Consider the following 17741-nt stretch of genomic DNA (forward strand, 5'->3'; position numbering starts at 1 on the left):
TTATCAAAATTATAGATCAACATGAAAAAATTGTATTTTGACCATTCAGAAACGTAAAGACCATTTTTCACCAGTACCTATGTTGTTGGTAGCCAAAAATTGTGATACTTTTCCTATGAAAAGTCACACTATTTTTTCCCCTTCCAGGAATGTAATTTAATTTAATTGTGGAGCTCGTCATCACTTTCTGCTCAGTCAGTAGAAACAAAGAATGTCCTGTATGAGACAGCAGGCAACACTGCTGAACTCAAAATGGATTTAAGGATGCCACAAGTAATAATTCTGTTGCATAATAGTAGCATGAATGCGCATTACATAACCCAAAATGGTTTTATTCATCCTGATTGTATTGTTGGCTTTCCTTTCACACTGTAAAGCTTGCTCAAACAGTACACAGAAATTAAAATTACACTGACTCAGGAAATCAGTGTAAACTGCTACTGCACTCAGTGTAAACAAGGCAGGAGTGATCGATTTTAATAGTATGAATAGCTAGAAAATAAAACTGTAGGTGCGGGGAGATTAAATGCATTCTGACAAAGGAGAAAATATGTAGCAGAAGATTGATTCAGATTTTAAAATAAACTGAACTTGAAACATAAGGTATTTTTGTGGAAGAAAAAACATCCAGGAAATGTTGTTACATGTTTCATAATAATTACTGTGAGCAATCTCTATTGCCAAGCTTTTTTAATCTTTTATAAAAGAACTAGGTTAACAGTAAGTAACCATTTTTATGACCACAGCATGAATACATACCTAAACTGCATTATAAACTTCATTTCAATGGCTGTGCTTTTTACTACCCTTTGTTTTGAAACTAAGAGACCTCTCCAGGGTGGGGTCTGAGTAGAAAAAGCAGTAATAGTAAGCTAATGTTACCTAATATTAAAAGTTACCAGCTTGAACACTTATTTAAGTGCTGAAAGAGTCCAAAAACATTAGTTCAATCATTAGTTCAGGCCAAACTGCATTTTTACTATATTATCTAGACAACAGATGGGATCCAGTTATGGAATCGCTTAGGATTCTTCTCTTGTACACATACACACACATATAAAGGGAGTGTCTATGTATGACTACACGCATGTCTGTATGGACCACACCTGCAACGGCAACAGTCTTGTGCCAATTCTATAGGTATCTTCTCTATGACAAATTCTGCATTTTGTATGACAGACTGCATAAGCATATGGCAACTAAACATACTGCATACCTACACAAATTACTGCATTCTTGTAACTACAGCACCTGGCCATTAACCCATCTCTTTTGACACAGCAGAAAGCAGCACGGGTTGCGTGAGCTGGCACTGAACCCACTGCAGACATTTGTATTTCAGTCTAAGAACGCTATGTTGCAGTTGAACTTAAATCCTTAGGCAATGGACACAAATCAAAACACACACATAATTATGTGGAAGTATTGAGTCAGAATCCAAAATAAGTATAGCTTACAAGTAAGGGGGAAAGAAAGAGTGAAAAATGGCAGGCTGAAAGATAAAACAGAAATTGTCCATGTTTACTGTCCGTTTTGGGTTTGGGTTTTTTTTTTTTTTTTTTTTGGGGGGGGGGGGGGGGCGCTGTTGTTTAATTACCTACCAGGAGTTAATAGCATATCTCTGTTCTTCTCTGTTCTGTTCTAACTTTATGGCCACCTGATGTTTTCTGAACAAAATGACTGTTTTTGCATGAAGAATTCAAGCCTCGTGGTTTAAGTAAGTGTGCAAGAGTTCATTCACATTTTGTGTGCTGCAGGGAGCCAGCAGATTGAAAGCACAGCCAGAATCAATCTGAAGCACTCAATGGGAGGAATGCAAAAGCGTAAGTTCTAACCTCCAAATGAAATACTTTATTGTTACTTATGAAACATTTCCAACAGCAGCACAATGGCTGCCATGTCAAAACGTAAGACACCATCCCTGCCCTAAAGGGTTTCTACTCTAAAAATACAAAACACATTGCAGGTAGAGCCAGAGATTACTACAAACCAAGCAAATAGACAAAAGGATGCGTAGGCATATCTTCCTAATAATTTTCTTGTTGTATTTGCATGTAATATTTAAACTGGCTTCCAAATGCACCTCAGGAGCATTTAGTTAACTAATCTCTTTTGCACTGAAGACAACAGTTAATCCTGAATGGTGTACTGACTTGTCATTTGCATCCCAACACCAACAAAGCTTTGAAACATTACCAACCTCATCTAGTAAGTTCTATCCACATGAATACTATAAACAACTTAAGGACATTCTGCACTTGATTCAAGTCAAAACAGAAAACTCAATATGATTCAATGCATGCAAGCTTTTATGCAAGTTTATGTGGGGCATAAACCATATATAGGAGGAAATAAAACCCTCGATAGCTCTTTAACATGCAATGGTCTACTTCTGCTTTAGGATATATGGATACTCAGAAGCTTAGATCATTGATTTTTTTAAGAGTCAGAAGGAGCTGCTGAGATCAGGAAGTCTAAGCTACTGCATGAGATATATCGCAAGTCTCCAGTTTGAAGCCCAATAGCTATGATAATTTGAACGTATCTCAAAGCATTCAGCCATTCCATATTGCTCAATCATTCTGAGACCTTTCAATAGAAAATGCCACTTTATAATAAAACCATGTTGGTTTACTTGCACAAAGAGCCCGTGGGCTCCCTAGAAAGGAAGAAACAGCTATTGACTGGGAGAAAGGTTGAGCCTTCATAAGGAGAAAGGCAACTGTACAAAGCAGCTGAGGGGTGGGAGGGGAAAAGAAAATGCTCCTTTAAACTGCATTCAGAACAAAAAGGTGGGAAGACAATAAGAGGAAAATATATTAAAGAAAAGAATATAATGACAGGATCACTCTGCAAAAGCATTTTAAATGTCTACATCTTATTAGTGCCATTGTGGCCCAGTGGCAGCATCGCCAGCTGTAGACCACAGGCCATGTGCTGGAGACCCATGCAGCACTCGAAGTCACTGCAACCCACTCCAATACAGCAACCCACTCCACAGGAGAGGCAGTCCTCTCTGTGCTGCGTGGCACAGCTGGGGTCCTGCTGGGAGGTTTTAGGAAGGAGGAGATAAACTCTGGTGTCTCATCCAACACGCTTTCTCTTCACAGAAAGGATTAAAGAGCCAAGCCTCTGCATCTGTAAGCAGCAGACTATATTGCTCCCCAAAATTTCAATGGTAAAGATTGTACAACAAAGTCACAGGGCAGATCAGGAGGATCTTGCCCCGCTATGGAACTTTTCTTGCTTGTCCGGCACAGTAGAAGAGTTTTCTCTCTCATAGATTTGAATCTATACAGTCGTATTAAAGCACAAGAGTTTGCCTCTGCACTCCTCAGATCACTAAATCTCAAAATGAATAGTAAGTATATTACAGATGAGAAAATTAAACCCCCAGAAGATAAGTTGGTCAGTTCAAGCCACAGGGTGAGTCATTAGCAAACGAATACTGAGTACAGGACTCCTGACTTGCAGTACCTTTCTACATCCAGTATCACAATTGTCCTCAAATTGGTATGACAGGGCCATTATACATAATAATTCATGTGCTCAATACCATATGCAGCAAACAGTTTATTCTCAGTGAAGGTTTCTCGTTATTTTTGAGTCACGGGAGACAAGTGGAGCAGCAGCAGCTAAGGGACCACCACCACAGATTTCAGTGGTGTTTGCAGTATGCAATAACTTCTACACTGATGCAGGGCTGAGCTACACGGAGATGACTGCAAAAATTTGGACATAAATTGGTGGCAAAGAGGAACACGTAAAAACTCCATCAGACTGTAACCCAGTAACCTGAGAGCAAAAGGTTAATGAGTGCTACCATGCAAAAAGGCAGAAAGCTTCACACCTAAGTTGGAGGCTGCCAAAATTTCATTTTGATTGCCAAAGCTGTTAAAGGGTAGCTACATTCTGATGGGCAACAGATGGCTTATGCAACTAAATGTAGAGAAATGTAAGAGGCCAGCAAAAAAAGTCTGTTGAAAGTACTACCATCAAAGGTCACACTGTGGCACACAGATCAGAGAAAAGATCTAAAGGGTTAGAGTAGGCACAACATTAAATCTTTCAGCACAACGCAACAGCAGCAGCAACAAAAAGCAAACAATTCTGCAAAGTATAAATAAAGGGTACCGAAGCAAGACAAAGGACATTATTCTTCCACTGCATAAAAGGTCTGATGAGACCACATGTAGAGTACCATACTCTGTTCTATCTGCCTTATTTTTAAAGTGGCTATTATGAAGTTGAATGGGGTAAAGCAGAGGGCTACCCACACAATTCCTACATTCGCAGAGTCTAAAACAGCAAGGACACAAACTTTTGTTTTACACAAAAAAATAAAAGCAGGATCTGAGCACCCAGAGTTCTCATCGACCAGGAGGAGGTTGCAGGACTTCTGGAAAACAGGCCCATAACAAACTCCCATACTATGTTGCAATATGGCCTTGACATCTTCTGGACATTAAAGTTCTCATGATTCTTTTTATGAGTGCCTGTGTTCAATTTTATTCTGCCTCGTTAAATATTTGCTGCAAACAAATTGAAACCAGAACTTTATAAACAGCAACACATAATAATTGTCATTTTAAACTAAACTAGAGGTTTTTCCCTCTGACAATGGCCAGATGCTATAGAGGAAGGTGAAGAAATAACACCCATAACATACAGAATAACCAGTCTAAAGGGAAAGACTCTTCTCAAGTGCAGGAGCTGGTTTTATACCTAAATCACAAAACGTTACATGTCTTGTGTTTTAAATCTCATGTAGTATTCATGCATTTGTGCTCATTATTTATATATATGTCTAATCCTTTCTGAATCCTTCTAGACTCAGTTGGACTCAATTACTTCTTCCAGCAGCAAGCCCTTCAGGTTAATTACATGCAATGTAAAATTACACATTTCTTCCCCTCCCCCCTTGCTTTCAAAACCACCAAACACTCCCTGAAGTGTTCCTTCTCCACTCACTGTTTTAAATGCCTTTGCTATATCCTCCTATTCATTGCCAGTATCGAGCCTCAATCCTGTGAAGACTTATCAAATACACTTATTGTTAAACCTGCACGTCAACCCTAGTTGCACCAAGATGCAGCTTTAACAGTCTTCACCTTTTCAGTGTCTCCAAATGCCAAGAATCCTTTCCCATCTGTGGATCCCTTTTCTAGTTCCCTTACTTTTGAGATGAAGGAACAAGCATCAGGAATGAATGAGGTGCTACTGTAATCTCCTTAATAGTATTTTCTAAGCTTCACTTCATTCCCCACTTCAGCTTAATATCTGAGCCTGCCTTCACAACTGCTCTTGCATGGTGGGCAAATGCTTCCACAGAACTGTGGACTCTCAGAAGTCCAGGTCTTCTCCCAAAATGGTTTTAATTAATTCACTTCTGGACCTAAATTGTTTCAATGTGCTGCTCTGCATTGTTAAGCAGCTGCTCCTTGCGGCATATATGTCATATGTGGAGAAGATATCCATGTGATAACGCTATGAAACCACTAAATAAATATTACCATGCAACTTTGACAGTTAATCCGTCTCCCCCCAAACTTTTTCTAATGCTTCAACCTCCTTGGCAACATCAAGAAATGGCCTTTTTAAGAAACACTTTTTTCTCCTGTCTTTCCCACCTCCCCCAGATAAAGGGGAACTCTACCAAATCACAGGCAACAGCATTGCTGCTGAGTTTTAAACCCCACCCAAATCATACTTCTGTACTATGTTACATTACAACATATTTCACATAGTCTGTCTGGTGAAAATTTGTGGCCATGCTTTGAAAGTTATTTGGATGAAAGATGCTGTAAGAATGCAAGATTATTATCATTTCACTCGGATACGTTTTCACTTTCCTTCCGGTCCCTAAATTACTGGTGGCATGGTGCTGAACTGAACTACAGACCAGCTGTATTCAGGTGCTAGCATGAGTTCATTTTGGTCCAAGGTAGAGCGATTTCCACAAACAGTAAATGGATTTCTGTCCAAAACATAAAATTCCTCACTATAGCTTTAAAACTCTATTAAAAGCAAAACCAAACCAAAAAATCCACATCCTTATACATCTCAATAAAGTTCTTATTCCAGAAGGTGTAAAAACATAACACAGACTTTATAGTTTGGCCCTAAATGTAAACCTACATGCTAGTGTACCACCCATGAAGAACTACAAGTCACTTCTCAAGAGCTTGTATGGCCACTGAACATGAAAAGAGAGCATTTGGGGGCTGAATCAAGGGCAAAAGAAGTTCTGAAAGACTGCAGGTGCAAACCATTACAACTCCCTGGAGATAACTGCTCATCAGCTGCTCAGCCCTTTAGGAATGAGGTCTAGATGTATCTGTGTTACCTATGAGGAGGTAGAGAAAAGTATGCAAATAAAACGTATCGAAGTATCATCCCAGGGTTCAAAGAATGGTCTATCAAACTGGACCACATCCACTGGACAAAAGCAGCTGTGCTGCTGTCTGAGCAATCTGCTAAGTATAAAACATTTCAAATACAGGTGGGACACTCCGTTTTTCTGGTGTTTAAAAAAAAAAAAGGTCTTATGCATAAAGATAAGGTTTTACAATCTCTGATACTATCTTACTAGGGTGATAAACAACACTAAGACATCATGCACATTTGGCTCTGGTTTACAAGATACTACACACTGGCTACACAAAGACAAGCAAGAACAGGATTCACGCCAAGTTAGCATTCATTTACCCCTTTCACAGAAGGTAACCCCATTTTCTTCAAGGGATTAGGCCATGATCTGATCACTTTGTGCTCATTTCTTCACACAGCTGTACCCGCTTACAGTGCTGGCTATAGGAAGCTATATATTTAGAAAACAGATTCCTACAGCAGTAGTAAAAGATGCAAGTTCAAAGCATGCATTTACACACTGTCACTAAACATATTTTTAATTAGCTTCACCAAGGCTAAATTTAAATCCAAGCATGACTAACATGTTCACAATGCTTCAGCATGTTTCTTAAATGAAAACATCAAAACCAAAACTGTAAAACTAATGGTTTCTCCAGGGCTATTCTCCTTACAGCATCTCAGTCCAGTTCGTATGCTGCTTCTCCCAGGCTTTCCAATGACACATAGCCACATTCCTTGCCAACACTTCTTTAACCCAACAAGTGACCTAGATCTTCTAGCATTCAGAAAGAAAATGCCAGTTTCTTTGCAGAGCAAGCTGATTTTTTTTTTGTTATTCCTTTCACTTACTACTTCTTGAAAAAGCAAGCATGATAACACTCAGTGATGTTAGCAGCAAGGCAGTTAAGATGCTAGAATTCAGGGAGAACCTCTACCATCCAAGAAGCATAGTTTAAACAGACAAGCATCCTGGCTATCAGAAGAATTCCCAGTGGAGATCAATTATAGCACAGGATATCATTATATTCCTGTGTCACAGGTAAACCAAAAGTATCCCAAAGGCAAATTTTCATACATAAGCAAGCTGGCAGGGAGATTTCCAAAATGCAGTTGCATGCAACCAGTGCAAAAACAGAACAGTGCAGTCTCCAGCAACTTTTGCTCAAGAGGCCTTCCGTAGCTCTTTCTATTCCACTTAATATAACAATCATTAGCAAGAGATGCCTCTGCACAGCCCCATAGGAAGGGAGGCTGCCTGTGTCTCTCTTCCTAGTGCCATGTGGCCACACAGGAGTATCCTACAGCCTTAATTCAGTGTTAATAACACCACAAGATTAAAGCCCTGCCACCCTGTCACCCTTTGACAGCTTGGAATGGAAGGTTTTAAACTCAACTGAGAGCATGACACTGTGCTACAAAGCCAGTTACCCTTCTAATTATGCTTTTTGTATTTGGAACCGGGAAAGTAAAAGACAGTAATCTTGCAGGCTTCCATTTTAAAACTCATAATAAGCTCAGTTTTCAAGTGTCTGTTCCACACACAGCCTCTATTACCCAGCTGATGACTGCATCAGAGAGTGTTACTTGGGATATCCCTGGAACAGAGATCTGTGCCCAAACAGGGAAGTGAGGAGAAAAATATTCCATAAGAAGTCATTAATAAGGGCTACGATGCTATGGTACTATTACGCTCACAACTGAAGGAAAAGACGGAGGAAAGAGCCTACTCAGAACCAAAAGGCAAGCTGAATGAGATGCCAAAGCTTTCTTTTTGATAACTATGTACCTGTCTATAGGCAAAATAATTCGGTTCCCTCTGAAATCTATATATCTACTTTGTGGGTCTCCAGTAGTTGACAGGCATCTTCCACCATGCAAAATCAATGTGAGCACAGCCCATCTTTCTTCGTTCTCCAAGACAGTTCCTCAGAGAAGACAGCATTCGGACCGGACAATAGCACAACCCGGTTTCTGTGGGGAGCCTGTCAGCTCCTTGGGAACTGCTTTTCTGCTTCTGCCAAACATACGGTCAGAACTACACCCTGGCCTTGGTCTGGGCAGTCAGGACAGGCTGCAGGAACCTGATTCCAAAGAGTCTGATTTAGCCAAGAGGGACCAACATACGCTATAAATCAAGACACAAAACAGCAAGTTGCAGCAAGAACAACAATCAGCCAAGTCCTTGCCTGCTGGCTGCACAGGAAACTACACTCGACCAGAACATCTGGGATCTAAGAGTAAGATAAAAACAGAAATCACAGAGCTGGCTTAGAAGGGCACATGGGAGGGCAGGAGCAGGCTTAGAGAAAATTTGAGGTTTTGCATGTTCCTAAAATGTTGATGGTTCCGGGCACCATTTAAATCTCAACCCATACTTAGGAGGTCAGTGTTGGAAAAAAAATATCCAAACTAAAATTTCTTTTCTGACATATTTTTTAAGTCAAAGAGAAGGTTATGTCCAAGGTCCTAACTGGGATACAGATTAGTTAGACAGAAGTTTTTGTAATGTTTTTCTGACTGAACTTTCCAACACAAGCTTTCTGCCAATGTATGTGACTGTAGAGGTGTTTAGAAGCCAAACTTGTGGTCATATGCAGTGTGCGGTGTGAGACAATCATTCAAAATTCATTTTTAAAACACCACAAAATTCTCAGAAAAGGTAGTTATCAAACAATATCAGTGTTAAGAAAACACAAAACGATTTAATGATAGATTTGGTACTTTTCAGCTCTTCCCCTTTCAGAATTTTGAAGATATTTAAAAGCATCCTTCTACAGCAGTTCATTTATAGTTTTGGAAGAATATGTTCTGCTATACACCCAATGCTATAGCATTAAAGACACCTTGAGACAAGTAATATTTTGAATCAATCTCTGCCTGAACAAACCCCAGAGCCAGAAGCTCAGCCGGGGCCAAAAAAAGAAAGCAGAAAGAAAAAAACATGTATCTAAAATCCACTCTAGACATGTAACCGATGGCTAACTAAACCAGGCAGCACTGGCCATGAGGGAGCATAGTATTTCTCTGTTATCTGGATATTTAAGACTCAAAGGAAGAGCAGTCTGTGTCATCCATCAGTAGAGCAAGAAACTTGATGCTTGAGGACTGGCTCTAAAAGCCCAGCAATCATTTAAGACGTGGAGATACAGTCTCTACAGGCATCCTCGGGTGCACAGGGGCCTGGGGGAACTCCCGTTCCTGGCTGCATTTCCTGTGACTTGCCCCAGTAAAAACTCCAGAGGCAGAGTGCAGGCCCTTTCCTCACTCCCTCCCGGATAAAGGACTCTGATAGGAAAAACATTTGCAAGCATTAGGGAGCCCCTCCTGTCTCAACGACTCATTCCTCACTGCTTCCCTCAGATTCCTCGAGGGCTGGACACCAGTCAACCACCCCTCCCTAACCCCTGGAAGGGTGAGATAAAGCATTGGTTAACAGGGAGGTCTCCAAAAGTCACTTCATAGCATTTTAAAAACTCTTGTTTGCTTTTCATTTTTGTAATCTTCTGGTCCATCTGCCCATGCCACACCCACACCTTTCACGGCTCATTTTCTGCGGCACTTCATCCACTCTGTTCTTCTTATACCACTGTTCCCCCTCCTCCAATTCCACATAACATTTTCTAACACCTCTCTGCTACTTTTCTGCATCCACTTCTCCATATTGCGGTTCCCAGTGCATATTCAGACATCCGTACAGAAAAGGCACTCTCTTCACCCACCTTCCCTCCCTCCCCACTGTACTACTCACTCCCACCTGCCCTTCTCTCACTGCCTCTAGAAATTTCACCATGACCTGGTCTTTGCATACCGGTCTCTCCAGCAGCAGGAGAGACCAGCACCACTGCCTACCTTGAATTAACCAAAGCTTTACAGCCACACCTTTTCTTCATCAGTCTGGATAAGACTGTGGGGGACTTCTACCACAAAGTAGCTGCTCCAAAATGTTCCCCTCTGCAGTCTCTCTTCTCTGGACTCTCCTCTCATCTTCATCTCTTACATACAACCAGCTCCGCACAATCAACCTCCCTCTCTGATTATACATCTGGATCTCTCTTTTTCTCTTGTCACAAAGTCCCACATTTTTCCCTCAAAAATGCAACTTCCATATCAATGATCTACCCCAATCCTCCCCTTCGCTGCACACTTTCTTGCTCTCATATTTCCTCTTGGCTTAGAAACATACAATTGGAGGATGCTGTGTTCTGCTCTCAAAGGAAATTACCTTATAATCCTCTTCACCAACTGATCCAACTCCATTGTTGATGCTGTTGGGTTCTTTGCTTCCTTCACTCTTGCTGGAGTGCCACTCCACTACCTCATCGCTCTGATGATTTGAAACTTTATTCTAATTTCTAACAATTTATACACCAGTCTATAGCTGCTGTGAATGGTTCTTTTTCCTCCCTTGTGCTTACTTCATGATTTTTTATAGGTATTAAACATATACTCCCTAAATCTTCATTTTGTTAACCTAACTAAGCTATACTCTTCAGATTATAATCAGACATATTCATCATTTTCTTGATGATCCCAGAAGTCCTCTCCTGTTTCCTTTCCAGTTTAAATCAACTTTCTCAAAAATGACCAGAATTACAGACTGTGAGCGAGGACACTCTACAAGGGGGTTCACACTTCCCATCTCTCCTGGCAATAATCTAAAACAACATCACATTTGGCTTTTCTGTTTTGCATCGTGCTGGTGGCTCACATATCCTGTGACTGATTAATACAGCCAAAGTTGGAAGGGACAAGGACAAAAAATATCGTCCTTTAGCAGAAATTATTTTAATACATTCACAAACATGCCTTTGCTTTCTGTGCTACTTAGTTTCAACCCACTTCTATTACAGTAATCCTGAACGTCAGCCTGTAGGATATTTCCATCCTCCAGGCATTTTCTTCCTCTGCCAGACAATCAGATTTTGTCAGCATGCTCCTACTTTTATGTCACTGACCCTAATGAACACACAACAGCAGTTCAGTCGCAGGACTGACCCATGTAGAACTGCCATAGGCACCTGTCTCCAGACCAACAGTCCCTCTCTCAGCTTAAGCTCCAGCAGCAGCTCTTCTTCAACACGTCCTTCAAAATAATTTATAATTCCTCAGTCTCTCCAGAGACTAATTTTTTCAAGTGTTTTCAAGAGCAGATTTTCAAACAAACAGATTAAAGTCACAGCCTTTTTAAATCCAGAAGATCAGTTTATCTTCATGAGACAAATATCTCCTACCTACCTAGGCCATACCTCCCGCACCCCAAACACAGGCACCACTGCTGTTCTCCAGTCATACAATGGCATTTCTGACTTGAGCAATGAATTAAAACTCCTTGCTGCTCTACTATCATTTCTTACACCAGTTCCTTTGTAGTTCTGGGGTGGACACTACCAGCTGCCCAGAGTGGGCTCATTAAGCTCTTAAGCAGAGACAAAACTTGAAGACATGTGAAAGCCCCATATGCCATCATTACCATCAACCTCCAGGTTGACCTTTGCCATCCTTATAAAAAACAGGCAAAAAATAATTTAGTTTTTTGGGTTATATATATATTAACTTTAATTCCTTTCTCAATTCTCTCTGTGAAGCAGACTTATTTTTTGGCTGTTCTTATACAGCTGACAGTTTGTTTTCATTTGCTTTGTAAGGCTTGACTTTTGGCAGCTCTTATTTTAACTCTTAGATACAGCTTTCTCTGCTGACAAGAGCTTTTCTGTGTTTGTCAAAACCTAATTCCTAACAAAAAAAAAAAAAAAAAACAAAAACAAACAAACAAACAAAAACCCCACAACAAAAAAACCAACATATTTTTTAGATTATTATGCCTGCACCCTTCTCTGAAAGGTGTTGGTTTTTTTCCCTTATTCAAACTAGAAGTCAAGGTAGCATTTGCAGTTTTGACTCTCAAACTTCCAAGCTCACACATTCAACTGTCTGAACTTCCTACTCCTCTTGACTTCACCAAATACTTCCCACAGTTTACAAGTGTGCCACTGTAAAGCTAAGCATCTCACAGACCTACTCTACTTATCTTTCTACAGAGTTTAAGACAAACCCCACTGACACAGCATCATCTCTTATTGGATCAGTCATATTTGATGAAGGAATCAGCTGGCAATAGTATCTACTGCCTTGGTTCAAATCTTGCCAGTGGCTAAGAACATTCATCCAACCAGGTAGCCTTAAACCACCTCCTCACTTCCCTGTTTGCTATTTATATGATCATTCATTTTCTTCCTGCCTTATTGTCTTACACCATTCATTCTTTTCTCTTTCCATCACTGTAAGGCCCATTCTGCTAGCCCCATTCCTGGTGTATCTTTAGTGTATGCATCCATTGGCATATGGCACAAACACAACAACCAGGCCAATTACCTTCACTAGAAAGGCCTTTTTTCTTTCCCCTCTTCCTTCGATTTTGTCCACTCCATAGTCAAGCAATTTCAGTATTTCAATTTAATCTCATTCCACATCTGTAGTCCCGGCCCTTCAAATTTTTCAGCCCTTGTTCCTCTTTGCAAAGGAACCCTTGAACAATTCTCATTTCTACCATTTGACAAGTGCAGAAGTTTCTTTCCTGTGGTTCTCCTCTGATCCTTTCATTTATCCAATGGATCCAATCCCACCTCATACCGCTTTCTCTTGTACCTGTTGCCTCCCATAGTCCCATCACTCTCCTAGTCAAAATCTCTTTCAGCCTCTCACCTCTTACACATTCCCCCCATCTCTCCACTTCTCTGCCTGCTACTTTTTCCTTTCTCTTTCAACTGTTTACTCTTCAGTTTACTATTTACAATAAATCACTGACTGGAGTTCGCCTTTTCCAATGCCATTTATACTCCCTCAGCATACTGCTCCTGGCAACAGAAATTCAGGTGTTTAGCAGCTGATCTACTGTTACAGCCACTGCTTTACTGTTCTTACCTGCTTCTGGCTATGGTATGATTCAGCTTGTCTCTGTTTCATTTTATGGGTACCTGGCTGTGAGTTCAAGATCAAAAAACCCCACAGAACTCTAAACTTTTCACCTGTTTTTTCTGCTTTGTTGTCTTTTCTTCATGGACAATAGCACCATCCTGTCTGACACACAGGGTGCCAGTCTCCCTACAGGCTGTATTTACATCCTCAGAGGTAAGCTGGATCTCATTTTTCAGGTTCTTTCTGTGTCACTGTTTTAAAAGACAACCTTCTCTTTCTAGCCACATCATTAAAATTCCTTGCTGCACTCTGAAACCTTCTATTCCAGTTCCCGATATGCCTTTTTCTCTAGCCTGATGTAATGACTTTCAAAATGATGCTGAATGTCCACTCAAAAGCCTGCTGCAGAAAGCACTCTCCTCATCTCTTCTTTTGAGCGTACCATCCATCTATATAAATCTCTACATCTCCATCCTTCTCTCTCACAAAGAAGTTAGGCCATGTATCTCAGTTTCCACGGGCCTTCATGGCTTGTTCCCAATCTCCACATCATCTCTCTCAAGAACCTGGAGACCTCTCAAGGTCTATCTTGGAGACACCAAAACCCATCTCATTTTCAAAAAATGCCTTCATGCGTTCTCTTGTCGAACCTATTGTGTTTGGGAGGTATTCTCCCTCAACATCTCCAGAGGTTACATTCGACTTCTGAAGTTTTGTTAAGAGTCTGCATTGCCTTGATGTCTACAAATAACTTGAGAAAAATCAGACTGTTGCAAAATTGATACCACTGCCTTGGATACCAATCATCAGTCGAGACAACATATGTGTACATATCAAATGAGGCCTGTCTGTAATCTGTTAATTCTTTTTAGTCAGGACAGTGCTTTTGTGCAGCATCTAGCACAATACTGAGCTACTACTAGGGCTTTTAATATTTCATAATACTGTAGTGCCTAAAGTCTTAAGCTTCACTAAATATTTAGTGACTAAGTATTTAGTGACAAAAACAGTAGCTATTATTGGCATCCTTGATGTCTAATATTAAATTTAAAGCTAAGAAATTTGGTGTTTATACAAAAGCTTCACACTTTTGAAAGTTATGGAATTGCTGATGACTGCGTAAGTCACAGCCTGTTTGTCTTTTTCTTTTATTAATTGTAGAATTTTGAAACACAAGACAGACATTTCTGTATTTAAATAGGCAAGTGTTTACAGTGCTTAAGCTGTAATCTTATGATTGGCTTTTAAACAGACCATTGTGTCATAATAAGGCCAACGATTCAAGAACCCTGGATGGATTCTTAGGATAGAGAGTTTTAGGAAAGGTTATTAGATGTCCTGAAACATGAAAGATCTAGGTTCATTCACTTACTGGTACCTGTACAAGAATGTATTTAAGCAAGATTTCAAGCTTCCCGGTAATTAAAGGAATTGGTAATAAATCCCAACACACTCAGAATAAATAAGACCTTTTATATTCCTTTCAACACAGGTTCTATGAAACTTTCAGTTATATCTGCATTTCTCTCAGACACATCAAATAATTTACCATCTAACGCTTTTCAGCTGAAAAGCCTCCAAATCACTTTACAAATGCAGCATCACTAAGAACTAAACACTCTGGAACCACTGAATCAACCCCCCGCTCTGATACCACACAATATTTAACAGCCACATGCAACGCCGAGGTTTTAAGACTTGGGCTTTTCAAGTCACAGGAACTTGACCTGCACCAATAAACCGCAAGAAGCTCAGGGCCTCAGTGAAGGTCAAACTGCTAAGCAGACCTCTACAGGACACAAACTGACATTGACGAAGTAACTTTTTAAAAAGTAAACCCACACAGGCAGATAATCAGTAACAGAGTTACTATATTTGTTACAATGAAGGCTCAATACTTGCTGATGTACAAATAGGTTGTTCCCATACTCTCCAGTTGACCTTGAGTCTCCAACCTAAGCCTGACTTATAGCACCATCAAAAAAAATTAAGACCAGCGTTGATAAATCCATCAGCTTATTAATTTAGTGCTATGAATTTCAAAGCATAGAAAAAAAGTTAACATCATAAAACCCTATAAGCTCCAGATTAAAAAAAAAAAGGTCACCTGATGACAATTATAAAAGAGACAATTATGCTTTTCAAGGCAAAACTGCTGGGGGCAGGGATGGCTATTCATAAATAATGTTCTAGGTTAGAGGCTATTTATTGACTTTAGGACCACAGTAAAGCCATTAATAAAACAAGATCACAAAAAGAGCTTAAAATATTTTATGTTCCGAAAGCTTAAGGGAAACAAACAGCCCATACATTTAAAAATATTTTTAAGTAATATGCATAAGATTTTTTGCTCATGAAAGACACCAGCCTGTAAGCTGAAGTCACCAATTTATGCCCAGAACAGGTGCAGACTTCTGACACACTGCCTCCTTCCTCACAAACAGGGCTCAATTCTGACCTGAAAAAACTAACACTAACCACAGAAAGCTAAAAGTCACTTCCATGAGCTTGCAGTCCCTTGTCCTCCTATTAAGATTGGCACCATCAGCTGTGGTGATGATCTCAGGAACACATATGCACTCTTCCTTTGAGAATATGACCAAGACCTGGCAAACTCCTGCTACATACAAGGAACAACATAGCTGAAATAGGAGAAAATTCTACTTTTCTGAAGTATGTTTATGGGACACAGACACATTCAAAATGATCTGCACCTCTTACACAGCTGGGAAATTTACAAGAGCTCAAAAATACTTTCTAATATTTTTCCTGGTGAAAACAGGATGCAAAGATGGGAAATCTGCCACTCAAAGGAAGCAGATTTGAAATTATCTGTTCTGATTAGAACTCTATGTACTTCTTGGAAACATGGGAAGGGAAGATTCTAAGCACTATCTGCATGCAGACAGAACTTGCTTATTTTTCTTGACTGCAGTTTCAGCACTGCTGTATTGCTTTATGTCACGGAACTTCACAAGCAAATGATTTTATATAAATCTCAGGGCAGTTTTAAGAGCCTTTAAAATACCAACCTTGATACTACATCAAACCAAGTTCTTATATTATTGCCTTTGATCCCAAAGAAAATACATAAACATAACAAAATAATAGGAAAGTTATAGCTACCTCCTGAAGATCTGGCTCAAACTGCCACAGCTGCACTGATTCCAATGAAGTGAGGACATTTTATATCAGCTGGGGACTTGGCCTGACAGAGGTGAAGGCACTCAGCAGCATGCCAAATTGAGTGCGTATGCATTTAAGCCCATTTTACTTACTGCTAAAGCCTTCATGCTTTGAAATACACCTTTGAAAAACAATACAGAGCTGTAATTCTTGCAGAAATGCAATTAGTTTCTCATCCAGCTGAGAAAGCAATACGAAAATAAGACCCAAACCTGTATTCCCTTAAGTTTCGAGGAAGTTTCTGCTAACTTTTCAGAGACCTTCGTTAGTCAAAATACCATGACTATTTATTTGGGAGATCTGAGATAGGTTCCTAACAGCAGAAATAAGCCATAGCCCAGTCTGAAATAACTGTTAAATGTTCAACTTCTCAGGCCATAAGCTGAGATTCTTGTTTCTGCACTAAGTATCGTCTGACACATGGCCACAACAGGCCAAAGCTTTTTTACATGTCAAGAAAAGAGAAGGAGTCAACACAAGGAGAGAGCATTTCAGATGACCCAGGCAGACAACTTGAGTGTTTGGGGTTTTTTAAATAGTGAGAGCAGTCAGTGCTAGAAGTTAATATCGTAACAATTTGTGTGGAATTCAGCAGGCTCCAAAGTCCATGAGCAGCCTTCCAAAATGCCACCACGCCAGCTTTACTTACCCCTAGCCATCTTGCTCCTTTGTTGGCAGCCTGCTGAATCTGCACTCTTTTCAGGGTGACATGGTAAACAGCTCCCTCTTCTACCTCCTCACCCCAGTCCTGAATTGTGCTCTGCCAGGAAAAGGGAAAAGAAAAAAAGTAAGAGAGAAAGGAACATTTTCCCTGTTCTGCTAACCACAATCTATACCAGGTGCTCTGCTGCTTCAGGCAGAGCTGAGGGCAGAAGACGGGCTGCACAAAGTAAATACAACAATCAAAGCAATACAGGATACTTTGGGATTGAAGGAACACTGGAGATATTCTTGGCAAGCTGTCCTTTCCTGTGGTATCAAGATACCCTGACTTTCCATTTAACTATTTTTCCTAGACTAGCACATATTTTAAATAGTTGTATAAAGTCTTTTCTAAGGAAACAGTTTGGTTTTGATTAGCAGTCTTCTCTTCCCTCTCCCTCCCCCTCCCCCCTTTTCTAAAGCAATTAATCTCTTTGGCCTTTCATTTATGGAAGGAATTGCACTTTTTAAAACTGTTGAATTACTTAGGCAGACAGCCTTTAAACTTTGAAGCTAACAAGCATTTAAAATACAGCAACCCTTTATTTCTCTTGACAGGAGGGATC

General features: G+C 40.1%; 1 protein-coding gene across 1 annotated transcript in view; it reads right to left on the bottom strand.

Moving 5' to 3' along the window:
- RGL1 (ral guanine nucleotide dissociation stimulator like 1) overlaps positions 1–17741 on the bottom strand; it is an 80875-nt gene that overhangs the window by 62491 nt on the left and 643 nt on the right. Inside the window, exon 2 of the mRNA XM_069789591.1 lies at positions 17123–17233. Within this exon, the coding sequence (XP_069645692.1) occupies positions 17123–17233 (111 nt within the window). The remainder of the gene's footprint in view (positions 1–17122; positions 17234–17741) is intronic.

The sequence above is a fragment of the Haliaeetus albicilla genome, chromosome 8 (genome assembly GCF_947461875.1).
Source record: "Haliaeetus albicilla chromosome 8, bHalAlb1.1, whole genome shotgun sequence".
NCBI lineage: Eukaryota > Metazoa > Chordata > Aves > Accipitriformes > Accipitridae > Haliaeetus > Haliaeetus albicilla.